This window comes from Haliaeetus leucocephalus, unplaced genomic scaffold (assembly GCF_000737465.1).
Source record: "Haliaeetus leucocephalus isolate CR32 unplaced genomic scaffold, Haliaeetus_leucocephalus-4.0 Scaffold555, whole genome shotgun sequence".
Taxonomy (NCBI): domain Eukaryota; kingdom Metazoa; phylum Chordata; class Aves; order Accipitriformes; family Accipitridae; genus Haliaeetus; species Haliaeetus leucocephalus.
In genome coordinates, this window is record NW_010972991.1 from 13,815,825 (window position 1) to 13,828,395 (window position 12,571).

The following is a 12,571-nucleotide window of genomic DNA, read 5'->3' on the forward strand; positions in this document are numbered from 1 at the left end:
GTTGGTTCATATTTTAATACTCCTAAATCTAAAATATGCTGCAGCATGAAACATGCTTCTCAATGACTTCTTATAATTTGTTGTGCCCTTTAACTATAAACCTGTACAATTTATGGGAGATAGTACCAGCTTTAGCCTGGAAAGCAGGAAAGAAATCTCTGCCCTCTTCAAGAACTGTATGTCATCATTAACAATTTCAATACACTGCCTTCTAAGTCACAGGGAGCTGCCAGATAAAAGCACTGTTAATAATGTATATTTCAGTGAAGTCATTAAAATGCTTAGGTCATTTTATGGTTCATGCCAAAGCACCCATAAAAGCTAGTGTGATTTTAAAAGTTAGCTGAGGTCATGGAATAAACTGTAGTTTAGACTAATTTTCAAAAGCAACTGAAGAAAAAAAAAAACAGACCAAGGAAAGCTATTTTCAGTTCTCTCTTACAGCTTGAGAATAGGATCAGTGAGAAAATAATAAAATATTATTGATAAGGCAGGACTATAAACTTGAAGTTTGCATTGCAGTTTTTGCTAACAATGTCAATACTTGATTCACTTTCTAAGCTGGAATTTCACCTTAGGTTATTCAGATATATACTCATGATTTATTCTGTGGCACAACAGTGAGAAATTGTACAATACTTGGGAGAAGATGAATAAGGGAACCCTGAAAACGTACTGAATGATTTCCTAGGTGATGCAAAAAGTAGCCAAATTCAGTAACTTTTGGTGGGATTAGACTGTGTGGGATTAGTGATGTGGATATTTTTGACTCATGATAGACTGTGAAAACAAGTTTAGTGAGGCACAATGGAAAGATGCATTCTAATACATGATATTTGGGGCTACAAATAAACCAATATACAAACTTCTGAAAAATACCTTGAGATATTTGTATTCCTGTTGAAGTCTTGCTAAAACTAAGTATTTGTGAAGATTCCCAGCTGGCAAAAACAAAGAGTTCCTTAAAGAAAAAGTTGAACTCGGCTCTGAAATCAAAACTGTTAGCAGTGTGTTCTGACAAACTATAAAGATAAAATCCCCTTTCGTTACCACGCTCTGTATTCTCCAGTCATGTCCAGTTGCATCTGCTGCAGTGGAGAAGGGAGTTTCTCTGGAGGTTGAGGTCAGGTTACAGACACAGAGTGTTTGAAAAAGCACTGGAGTATCTGATGAGAAATTGCATCGAGAGCCCTGAGCCAGGAGTATGTGATCTCAGACCAGCTGACAGCCTATTTTTTCTTAGACAAGCGTACAAAACATAGTATCTTTTGGCAAGAGTACATCAGAAGTGGGTTTTTTTGACACATGCATCCCTCACCTGATGTTTCAAGTATGCATAACCTCACCACTTCAGCGGTGCCCACAGAAATCCATTTATAGAGTTACAAATGTTATAATGTTCTAGGCATAAACTAAACATTAATCCCATTTTTGCTGCTTTGTTGCAAATAGCAGATGCATTACACCATAGCTTTTCTAAATGAAAAGTAGAAAAAGATTCTGTATGCATACGGGATCAGAGGAGCCAACCAGTGTTTAAGCTGTAATGAAAATTAAATTCTGAAATAACAACAGGGTTTCTAAATATTCCTAAATAGTATTAGGAAGCAGATCTGATATTCAGATCCATTTTTCCTTGTTAAAAAAACAAGTCCCCAAAACTTCTGTCTGTATTGGATATTTCTAGAAACAGATTATGATTTAATGACTTTTTTTAGCTAGATGACTGCTAGCCTTTCTCATGGATGTACCGTTTAAAAACAATGCTGACAGGAATATGCAAGTCCGTCCTTTCTATTTGGTGTTACTTTTACAGTGAAACTAACATAATTGTTTGGCACAGCTTGTGGTATTTGCTTACAGTAGGTTTCAGCAGGCTATATTTCATTTTGTCACAAGTTCTCTCTTGAGTCTAGGCTAGAAGTATGTTTCTTTTAACTCTACTGATACCATAAAAAATAACACTGGGTGTTATTTGAGTATTATTTATGCAGATTTTCTTTTTAAGTTATCTTCCAGCAGTGATATAATTTTAATACTGGATTGGGGCCAGATCCTGCAGACTTGCCAGTGCATAACTGCTGCTGAACTGAATGGCAGTCCTTGCATCAGGCTCAGGCATTTGTGGCATCACGTGCTGATGTGGGTTAAATTTGCATTCCATGAAGACTCGAGACCAAAGCTTCAAAGGGGTTGAGTAGGGGCTCTTGACTGCTATAAACTCAATTCACCCACAGTAAACGGTAATGATAGTCTCTCATACTGACTTATAACTATATTAAATATATGCAGGAAAATGACAAAAACATAAGAGGTATATGGAATAATAAAGGGAATCTACTATTTACCATATGTCAATGCATTCAACATTTACTATATGTCAATGCACTTTTACAAAGGAAAAATGAACAAATTTGAAACTAAGAGGTTAAATCTGCATTCGTTACCCCCCAAAATCAGTTAGAAGGCCCACTGATCATTTGGCGTCTAGATTAATATAGCAAAGTACAAGGAAATCAAGAAAACAAGTGTGTAAGGTAATTGTTAATAACAGATGTTTTTCCTAGTGAGGGTTTTGAATCTTCTGAAATTCGTATCACCAGTGGGTGCACAACCATTGTATTCATTTAAGTTACTCTTAGTATCTAGAAGAATTTCCTAGTAGATGATTTTCAAAGCGTAGCCTTTACTTCAGGTAGGAACTGCAGGGCAGGACATAACCTTTCAGCTATTTTGGTAATTATAGAGATCTGAGGACCACGGGATTGAATCATATTTCAGAAATATTTGGGCCCGATCCTTTAATCTTTCCTGAAGCTCACCCCACACCTGCTTTGCGCTGCAGCAGGGGATGCTGAAATCCAGCTGTGCCAGGCAGCACCGTCCCCAGGGCAGCTCCTGCGGGCAACGGGACATGAGACCAGTTCTGACAGGCTTCCTCCCTGTCCCCTACACTTACACAGATCCCTGCCCTGCCCGTGTGTTACAGCCTTACAATGCAGCTTACTTTTTTGTCAGTGAAAGCAAAAGGGGGCCAGGCTCCGGCTCCCACTACCTATTCTAATATGGGATGTGGAGTGGGAGATGCAAGGGGACTCTGCCCTGCTGTATCCCTGCTCCCCCCACACTCAAATTCTAGGAGGCATTTGGTGCAATTAGCAGTTAAACTGAGGCAAGGGACTGGGTGTCAGACATGTGCAGCTGGGGACTGCTGGCTGGGCGCCTCCAGCAAGTTCGGAACAACAACACGGCGTGAGCCAACGCATATCTCAGCAGGAGTTTTGCCATCATACCAGGCTACAGCCGAAGCGCCTTGTCCAGAGAGAAGGGCAACGTCTGCAAAACGCAGCTGAGTCTGAACAGAAAGGTAACGGAGGCTGATGTAGTCTTTCACTGTTACCCATAATGTAAATGCATGGCTCAAACTGGACCTGTTTCTTTCAGCTAACTAATCAGACCATAAATCAACAGCACATTTGGCATGGTCGACAATTTAGGATCAGTAGAGAATATTTTCCTGTTCATCTTGTCTGCTTTTAGAGAAAAATGAAATAAAGTTACAAACTTACAGTGAAAATAAAATTATCAAATCAGATGCAAAATGAAGATTAAAAATCTCATTTTCTCTTCTTGACATTTCTAAACAACATTAAGGTTCTCCAGCAGCCCTACAAACACACATCTTTTCCTGGAAGTGGAGCACTCTTATTTCTGCCCTTTGCATATTCAGTGTTCTCAGAAACTTCACAGGCTTTTTTATCAAAGCACCGTCACTGTTATTTACCAACAGTTGTGGAAAATAGGATACTGCCATTGTCTGAAAGTAGATGCCTAGATAAAATATAAGTGGCATTTGCCTTTTAATTGCCCCAGATAGCACAATTATCTTATTAAAAGGGAATGAGAGGATGGTAACAACATAACTCATTCACATGGGGGATGTTATCAAGCAGAAATGTACCTGTCAGGAACCACACACACAAACTACAAACACACCTTGCCAAAATCCTTATGCCAGTGATTTAAAAGCCATCAAGGACTACACAATCTGTTTGATTACTTGAAGAATTTATAGCCCAACTGGCATCCTGACAATCTTTCTGATATTGAAAGCATTAAGCTTTATCATTTACTCCTACTAATATTATCATCTATTGCTTATATGGAGTAGCATTTCAAGGCCCTGTTCAAGACCACATTGCAATAGATACTGAAAAAATAGACCAAAAGGCCTTGTCCTTGTTCATACTTCAAGCTCTAAACCTTCCCGGAGAGTGCCTATGTGGAGGCCACTACTGGATAAGTGTCTAGCCAAGAACATTAATAAAAGCAGAATGGAAAAAGGGCAGGAGGATGAGAGTAACTCTGATATGATCCTTGGCTTATATATATTGATACTGTGAAGTTGATAGAAGCAAGACCAGGCTCGGAAGGATAAAACCAAAATAGAAACATATCATCAGTTGAATAAATAATAACCATGTTTATGGTCCCTCTTCAGTGCTATTCACATTTTCATGAACTAATTTATACATGAATACACATATATAAATTTCTACTTGTTCAACACAGGACCTCAGTACTGAACAAACCCATGCATATCCCCAATTTTATTATTAAAGCAACCCCAGAAGGATTAATACAGTACTTAGTAAGGTAATTAGGATAAAAGACTTAGTAAGATTCTTACTTCTTCAAGTCTACTTCTAGGGGGGAAGTATTGTTCATATTTTTGTCATTTAAAAGGACATGAGGTAAAAAGCCTCTGCTTTGACCATTCTTCATTACTGTTACTTGTGAAATATGGTTTAAATGCAATTCAGTTACCCTGAGCTCGAATTCTAATGCCCTGCTAATACAGTTTCTGCTCTTCCCTTAAGTTGAACAGCTACTGATGTTGGCAATTGTATACCATTCATGCTGGTTTTCTTATTTCAGTGGCAGTTCAGATGGATTCATGCTTCATATAGTGAGCATGGGAAATCGTATTATTTTGGCCAGCAGTGCCTTGGATCACATCTGCACTTTCCCCATTACCTTGTGTCTGCCCCCCCCAGGGACTTTGCACTGATTACCACCCCCTGTATCACATCTCACTTGGCTACAGCACTTTCAGGCTCATACAACAGAGCCTGTGGGGATGTTCTATACCTCATCTCCTTCTCCACCATGACGGGCTCTCATTTTGCCTTTTGCTCCTGTGTGAGTGTTCCCATAAATTGATGAAATTTGTCCTAGTTCCAATCGTTACATTTTGCCAGAAGCATGTGGTAATTGGCAAGGCATTACTTTGATTCAAAGGGGCGAGCTCATAAGAACCATGTTAGATTGCAGGTCAGTGAGAACCTATCCTCTTAACGTTATTAGATGTCATCAACCAATTTCAAGCTCACCTAAAGACCTCTGGAAGAGTGTGCTTCAATTCCTGGGAAACTTTCTGATATACAGGTGTCACTGCATCCTTTGTCTTTGCCACACTGAAGAGCATTTGAAATCAGACTCTTGTCTACCCGCAGGGTAAGAACAGAATAAAAGTAGCGCAGAAATAAAACTTTTACTCCTCTAGAACAGAGAGACCCAACTAGGTGTGCAAGATAAATGAGCAGACACTTCTCAGACACCCATTTTGGGGTCATAAAACTCCTTTCACCAGTGCTGTATTCATCAAGAGACACTTGTCTCCAGATAGAACTAAAAATGTCAACTATGCGTCTCCAAGTGGCACTTCAGTCCAGATTCACAATCAAATGCTTTTTCTATCCACTCTGTGCTGCAAGTGCTATATACTACGTAAACATACATAAGGTACAGAGGAAAATAAGGCAAGATACTTATTTTCTTAATAACCCCAGGAGATGCAGCATTCAGAAATACTTAACTGCTGAATACCACTGCTACTTACTTTCTCACTCATTCTGACTTTGTATGAAAAAAGTCCCTGTCAGATCCACCATACTGGTATCTTCCACTTCAAATGATGATTGGCTGGTAGTCACTGAGCCAAGATAAAAGTGAACACTTGCTCCAAGGCAAAAAAGCTTTCAGAACTAGGTAGGAGTCATTATGTATGTGTCCATCTCAGAAGAATCTGTCTTCCTTGAGTATTCATGTTTCAGCAGTACCACACCAAACCCTAAAACAATTGGAATTATTGATTACACCAGGGCTCTTCTAGCAGAAATAGCTGCACGCCATCATGTTTTTCAGGACCTCACCACAGCTGCATCCCAAGCTCTACTGGAAATCTGCATAGAGTTTACATTATATTAAAAAAAGCCATATGGTACAGTAAGCTACAGTTATTCAGCTCAGGTGGTTAAATTTCAGGAGTCATAACAAGGCTGCTCCTAAGCTTTGACACTGGGTCAAGCGATAATCTTCTCAGAGGTTATCAAAATATGTGTCCTGCTATATACAACTATTTTATGAATTAGATAAATTGGACCTATATAGCAATACCAGATTTCATTCTACTAGAGCTCAGGCACAGCTGTAGTCTAAAACACACAGGATCTTTCTGTGCCACTTAGACCGCTCATTACAAAACAATAGCCTTTGATGGGAGTGCCTGTTATGGTAAGGAAGTTTAGTAATTGTTTCTAGGTAGATTTTTTAATGTGTTTACACTGCATTTTAAAAGCAGATCCAAACTGCACTTTAACCCAAATTTCCCATATTTCCCAAACTGTTTGGATGCAGAGCTGAGTCACAAGTTTTGGCAGAGCTCTGGGAACCCTGGGGAGGGAAGCTTAACTGCAGGCAGTCAGTCACTGGCCACAGGTCCTTCCTCACATCATCTCCAGTGCGGGCGCAGGCACGGATGTGCCTCCTTGCCGTGACTCTGCCTCTATGTATCTCCTAATCCACACAGTAACTTCAGATGCCCGAAGTCAGACAAGACAACCCAAGTCCTTTCTACATATATAGGCTGCTACACAAACATCTGAGGGTCTGCGGTGCTTTAGGTTGCTTTTTGGCTTGCATTTCACTGAGTAGTACTGACAGACATCTGTCTAATACAAACAGATCACACAATTCTTATCAGAAATCAGATTAAATAAAAGTCTTGCAGAAAATAACATCTCCCTTGAACTCTTCCCCACTAGAACTGAACGCACTGTTCCAGCAGACATCTTACACCGTGTACACAAGCAAGATCACTCCACTATTTCAGCTAAATATTCCACTTCTTCGGCATTAGTTCTCTTAACCACAGACGTGGTCTAAGAATTCACATTGAGACATTCACTACTATGGGTCCAAAGTATTTTTCTCATCATTGCTTTCCAAAACAGTTTCCCATCCTGTTGGCAGAGCTTTATTATTTGTCCCAGATGTTTTTCTTTGAATTTGGCTGTATTTTTTTAAATGTTACTACTCGCTCTAATGAGTCTTTTTTACAAGATATACTTCGTATAAAGACATCCTGATAGCTATTACTTATATTTTTAATCTCTTATTTGTGTTGCCAGAGTCCCAAATTAATTATTCTCTTATTTTGCCCAAGACTTACATGAAGCAATGCTTCCCTTTTGCTCTTTTCTATATATTATAATGATATTCATAGTCTTCTCACCTTTCTCTCATTTTCCAGTATTTCTTAAAGATTTTTCAGGTAATTCTCTGAAGACCTCTAATGTAAACTATTGCTATGAAAATGGGTAGCTGGTGTTCTTTTTAGCATTTGTGAAATGTCTGAGTGAGATCTGCTGATATGTTATATAACCCATCTGACCAGAAAAACAGGATCAACAAAGCAAACTAGAGGGTGTTATTCTGCTTAGGGAATTGGAACTCATTTGAACTTTCCTGATAGGAGAGGTGTTCCATCCCTCTGATCATTTTTGCGGCCCTCCTCTGGACCTGCTCCAACAGGTCCATGTCTTTCCTGTGCTGAGGACCCCAGAGCTGGACACAGTACTGCAGGTGGGGTCTCACCAGAGCGGAGCAGAGGGGCAGAATCACCTCCCTCGACCTGCTGGTCACGCTTCTTTGATACAGCCCAGAGTACAGTTGGCTTTCTGGGCTGCAAATGCATGTTGTTGGCTCAGGTAGAGTTTTTTTATCCACCAGTAGTCCCAAGTCTTTCTCCGCAGGGCTGCTCTCAACCCATTCATCTCCCAGTCTGTATTGATACTGGGGATTGTCCCGATCCAGGTGCAGGACTTTGCACTTGGATTTTAATTCTATTGCACATCTGGTTTCTAGAGCAGAAAAAAATGTCCATTTTCCACCACCCATCAAAAATAAGAAACGTACAAGTAGCCTTCATAAGTATTAAATCCATATATATGATATTCAATGAACATTTATTTTTCTCTTTATTTTTGCATTTATCTGATTGTGTTTTATACTGATTTTTCATCTATAATCTTTATGCAAAAGCATTTTGAGTCTGACATTTTAAATGTAGATTTGTTTGTAATCTTCTAATTCTCTGAGTTCTAATTTCTCCACCATTTCTATCTGTCCTATCCCTACTAATATACTGATAGTCATGACTGCAAATGAACAACCTTGTATACTTGACAATGCTTTTCACTCTCCTTGCTAACCTACATATTAAACACTTGGTTAGAAAGGAGATGTTTAAAGATCTCCAAGTCAATTATTTTTAATATTTACAGTCTCTAGTGTTTCCTTCCTTATCCCCAGCTTCATGTTCTTTCACAATCTTCCCAACATTTGCCCATTTCCAAACTCTGAAAACCTAATTTCAACATCATTCTCACGTTTTGGGTGAGAAAAAAATGTCAGAGCATCATAGGCCTCAGCTGGCAAAGTACAGATGCTCTTTAGGTCACGGACAGAAGCATTATCAGCTGTCTGCCTGTGTTAAGGAAATTGTGTAGTATTGAGATTGCAGCACCGAGCTCTGCCCTCTGCCCCATTCAGCATCTCCTTTGACCTCAGAGGGAGATGTGATTCAAAACCAAAACCTGATCTATGGTCCTGACGCAGTATAAGGTATTGTCTGCATTTTGTTGACAACCTATGAAAGCCCAGTGCCAAACCTAAAAGAAAAATGCAGCTACCTGAGACTGAATTGAGACAGATTTAGGCACCAAAACTCTCCTGTTCAGAATAACTGCAAGAAAGCCACCTGACCCTAATCAACATAAGGTCAAAAAATGCCTCTTTGGTTTTCATCCCAAATGTCCACAAGTGCTTTCAGTGTTATAAAAACTTGAAACTGTCCTGGTCTGAGCAATGAGCCAGCCTGGTTTTAGACCAGCATCCTCCAGGCAATAAACTGAGTCCAGAAGTGTGCCACTTCCCCACAAAGTCAAATTTTGCAAGTATACACAACACTACCAAATGATGACAGCACAAAAATAGCAAAGGTGCACAAGGTGACTGTTTAGTGAGAATTCACGTAAGGCAGGAATCATTGTTCAGCCTTTTAATTATTACACCCAAAAAGAAGAAAATAAAAAGTACAGGTTCCATTCCTTTTGCCACCTGGGGAGACTACAGCCTCTGACTTCCTAGGAGTCCTGCTTTCTTCCACCCTCTGAGGGCCTGGTCAAAACTAAAGTGAGTTAGAAGCGGAAGTCTTCTTGCTGAAGCTGAACTACTGCACAGAAAAGAAGGAAAATTCATGGGATCAGAAAGGCAGCATACAAGGCTGTACCACGGAGAAGGACTCAATTGAGACTTGGTTTCTGCTGGCAGCATGAATAAACCTCTTGTGCCGAAGGGTGCAAAGGCACCCTGAGATGTACTGCTGAGCTCCAAGTGATTCTCTCCTGGGTACGGTATGTTTTTTTGCTTGTTCTTCGGAAGTGCCCGATTCTGAACTGAGGTATTTGGGTACTTAATTAGGATGCTGAGACCTTTACTGGACTGCTCTACTGCTGTTATTTTGACAGCTCATGAGCAAAAATACTACACTGCAAGAATGCAAACTGGAGAACAGCATTTGCAGATGTCTAGAAAAAATGTACCATCAGAGAGAACAAATAAACTTACAAAAACAAATTTCACAGAAAGCTTTGCAAAAACATCAGGCGAAGCTTTTCTCTTAGCAGTTCAGATGTGGAAGTACCAATGCACGGAGTTCCTTGTGTCTGTGCTAAAGGACACAGCTAACTGCTGGCTAGCAAAACTGCTGAATTAGAACCGTATTCCCCCTCCCGCAGAGAAGGTTCAGAGGCAGCAGCAGAACAGAAGCAGAGGTGACAGCAAAACGTACTCTATGATCTGCTGTAATTCACCCCGTCCTCTCTCCCTTGCAACTTTCTCTGCAAGAGCACTCCATCTCAGTAGCAAAGCCTGGAATAACAACTGCTTCGTGTACCTTGCTCCCCTTTCAGGAAAGCATAAGGTCTAACCCAAGGGCCTGGCTCAGCGCCCAGCTTTCCCTGGCAGCTCCTGGAGTCCAAGCGCTTCTGCTGAATCTGCAGCCCTCTGCGGCTTCCTGGAGAGCTGTTATTTTTCAGGAGGGAGTAGAGCAAGAAAAAGCCTAAGAAGATACTGTGTTCTGTAGGTTTTCTGAGGCCCTTATGAATGTGTAACATTTTTTCCTTTCCACAGCAAATACAGGTTTGGGCAGAGTTACATATTGGTTATGAAAACCAGTTTTATAGGCAATACCGCAATACTGCTGGTTTGTAAAAGACATCAAGAGGAGAGTAAGAGTGATATCACATGATCATGTCACATATGTGCTCCTCCCGGTGCTGATGATTAACTAGTGCACAGTAAAAATATTTTAATAAGCTGGAAAATGACTTTATTCCTCAATATTTATTAGATATACATTGACTGTAAGGGAAAAAAAATGCTTGAAAGTTAATGATTGTTTTATGATTTATGATAAGGCTATAAATCTCTATGCAAAGAGGAGAGGAGATCAAAGAGAATCACATCCCATTATGAATCCTGAGGCAGCCTGAAGACTTCACTTTTCATATCTCGTTCCTTAGCAAGGCAAAAATTTGAGCTTGAAATAGAAAAAGATAAAGCAGGCCCTGACAATTGGATCATCATCACCAACTCTCGAGCTGAGTTACTATGGCAATGAGAGTGCTGCTGCACAGCTTCTTCTTACTCTTGCTCCCGATACACCAGCTTTGTGAATGTACGTGGAAATTTTCCACCGCACATGTGCCACATGTGGCTTGCAGGAGAAGCCTGTGGTCTCAGGTGCCTTGGTCTCTACTGAAGGGAAGAGCAAATTTGTGTGATTAAGATATGTGATTTGCAATTTTCCCTTTTCCATGGAAACAGTCTTGGAGCAGCAGGGAAAGGTCCAGAATTCTTCCTGCTCTTTTGTGCCTCAGGAACGTATATTCCAGTGCTTAGGGGATATCTTATAAGCACACAGAATTTTTAATACAGGAATTTTAAGCATTTTTTTCAGCTGTAACTACCTCACTTCTCTGAATTATAGATGTGTTGACACTGCCAGGGGACGATGGTATCATCTTTTTGGCAGAGCATAGCTTGGAGCTCTACATAAGTAATGGATCTAATCCTGATGCCAGGTTAATAAATTAGTAATTATACCTCTTTGTATATGCAACAATCAGTGTGTCAGTACTCACCAGTGTCCTCTTTCCTCTTCGAGGACTAGATGAATGCATCACCTTTCCTATTACTGATGGTATGTTCTCTGCGCTGCACATGAAAGACACATTTGCTCTTAATTATTTTTGAGACAGTATTTAATATTTACGCTCTAATAGCAAACAGAAGTTCCCGAGGGGAATTGGGGCCCTTTGTAGAAAGCATACATGCGAAGGAAATCTTTGCCCAAAAATACTGTTGCTGAAAGGACAGTTTCTGCAAGCTCATTAAGTCCTATAAGCAGACATTTACGTGGAACCTCAAATGAGCGTCATATCGAGAATTTCGTCATCCTTTTTGTCGAAGAGAAGTCCTTTTCACCCCCTGCGTGGATATGCATATAGGCCAGATCGCGGTCCTGCTAACGCGCGCACGTCTTTTAAACAGACCCACTCTGGGGAGCAGACGAACAAGGCCAACGCTAAGTGCATTAATGAACAGGAGGGCCAACAACAATTATGGCAATGAAAGGTAAGAAAGACAACACAGTACTTAAATATGCTGTGCAACGTACTGTCTGAGAATCAAGTGAGTTTCCAGGTCTCTACGTGTTCCACAACAAGCCGTCGGTGAATAACGAGGAGCAGAGAGCATCTGACGCATTTTGCTATTTCTACAGCTCTCGCCCCGTCGTATTTGCACCGCCAGCCTCTGCCCTCTGTTAGCTTCGGTGCCCCAGCGTGAAATCTGTCCAGCGCCGCTCGCCGCCTGCCCGTCTTTTTCAGGACCTTCACGCTCCTCGCAGCCTTTTGCGACCAGGACCAGGCAGCGCGGGCAGGGGCTCTGCCTCCCCCGGGGGCAGCCCGGCGACAGAGGTGCCCGGGCATTGCGGAGGAGGAGGAGGAGGAGGAGGAGGGGAGGAAGAAGATGCCCTCCCGGCCCCGCACCTGCTCGGCGCCCGTAGGGGCGGCGCGGCCGGCGGCGGCACCACGTGTCGGGGCGGGGAACGGCGGGGCCGGGCCCGGGCTCCGCCACCCCCCAGCGCCGCAGCGAAAACCCG

At 41.3% G+C, this 12,571-nt stretch overlaps 1 protein-coding gene across 1 annotated transcript in view; it reads left to right on the forward strand.

The window, feature by feature from the left end:
• The first annotated feature begins 11,905 nt into the window (after positions 1-11,905).
• The window catches only part of SYBU (syntabulin (syntaxin-interacting)), a 44,131-nt gene continuing 43,465 nt past the window's right edge, over positions 11,906-12,571 (forward strand). The window contains exons 1-2 of the mRNA XM_010577128.1: positions 11,906-12,042; positions 12,297-12,471. Coding sequence (XP_010575430.1) covers positions 11,906-12,042; positions 12,297-12,471 — 312 coding nt within the window. The remainder of the gene's footprint in view (positions 12,043-12,296; positions 12,472-12,571) is intronic.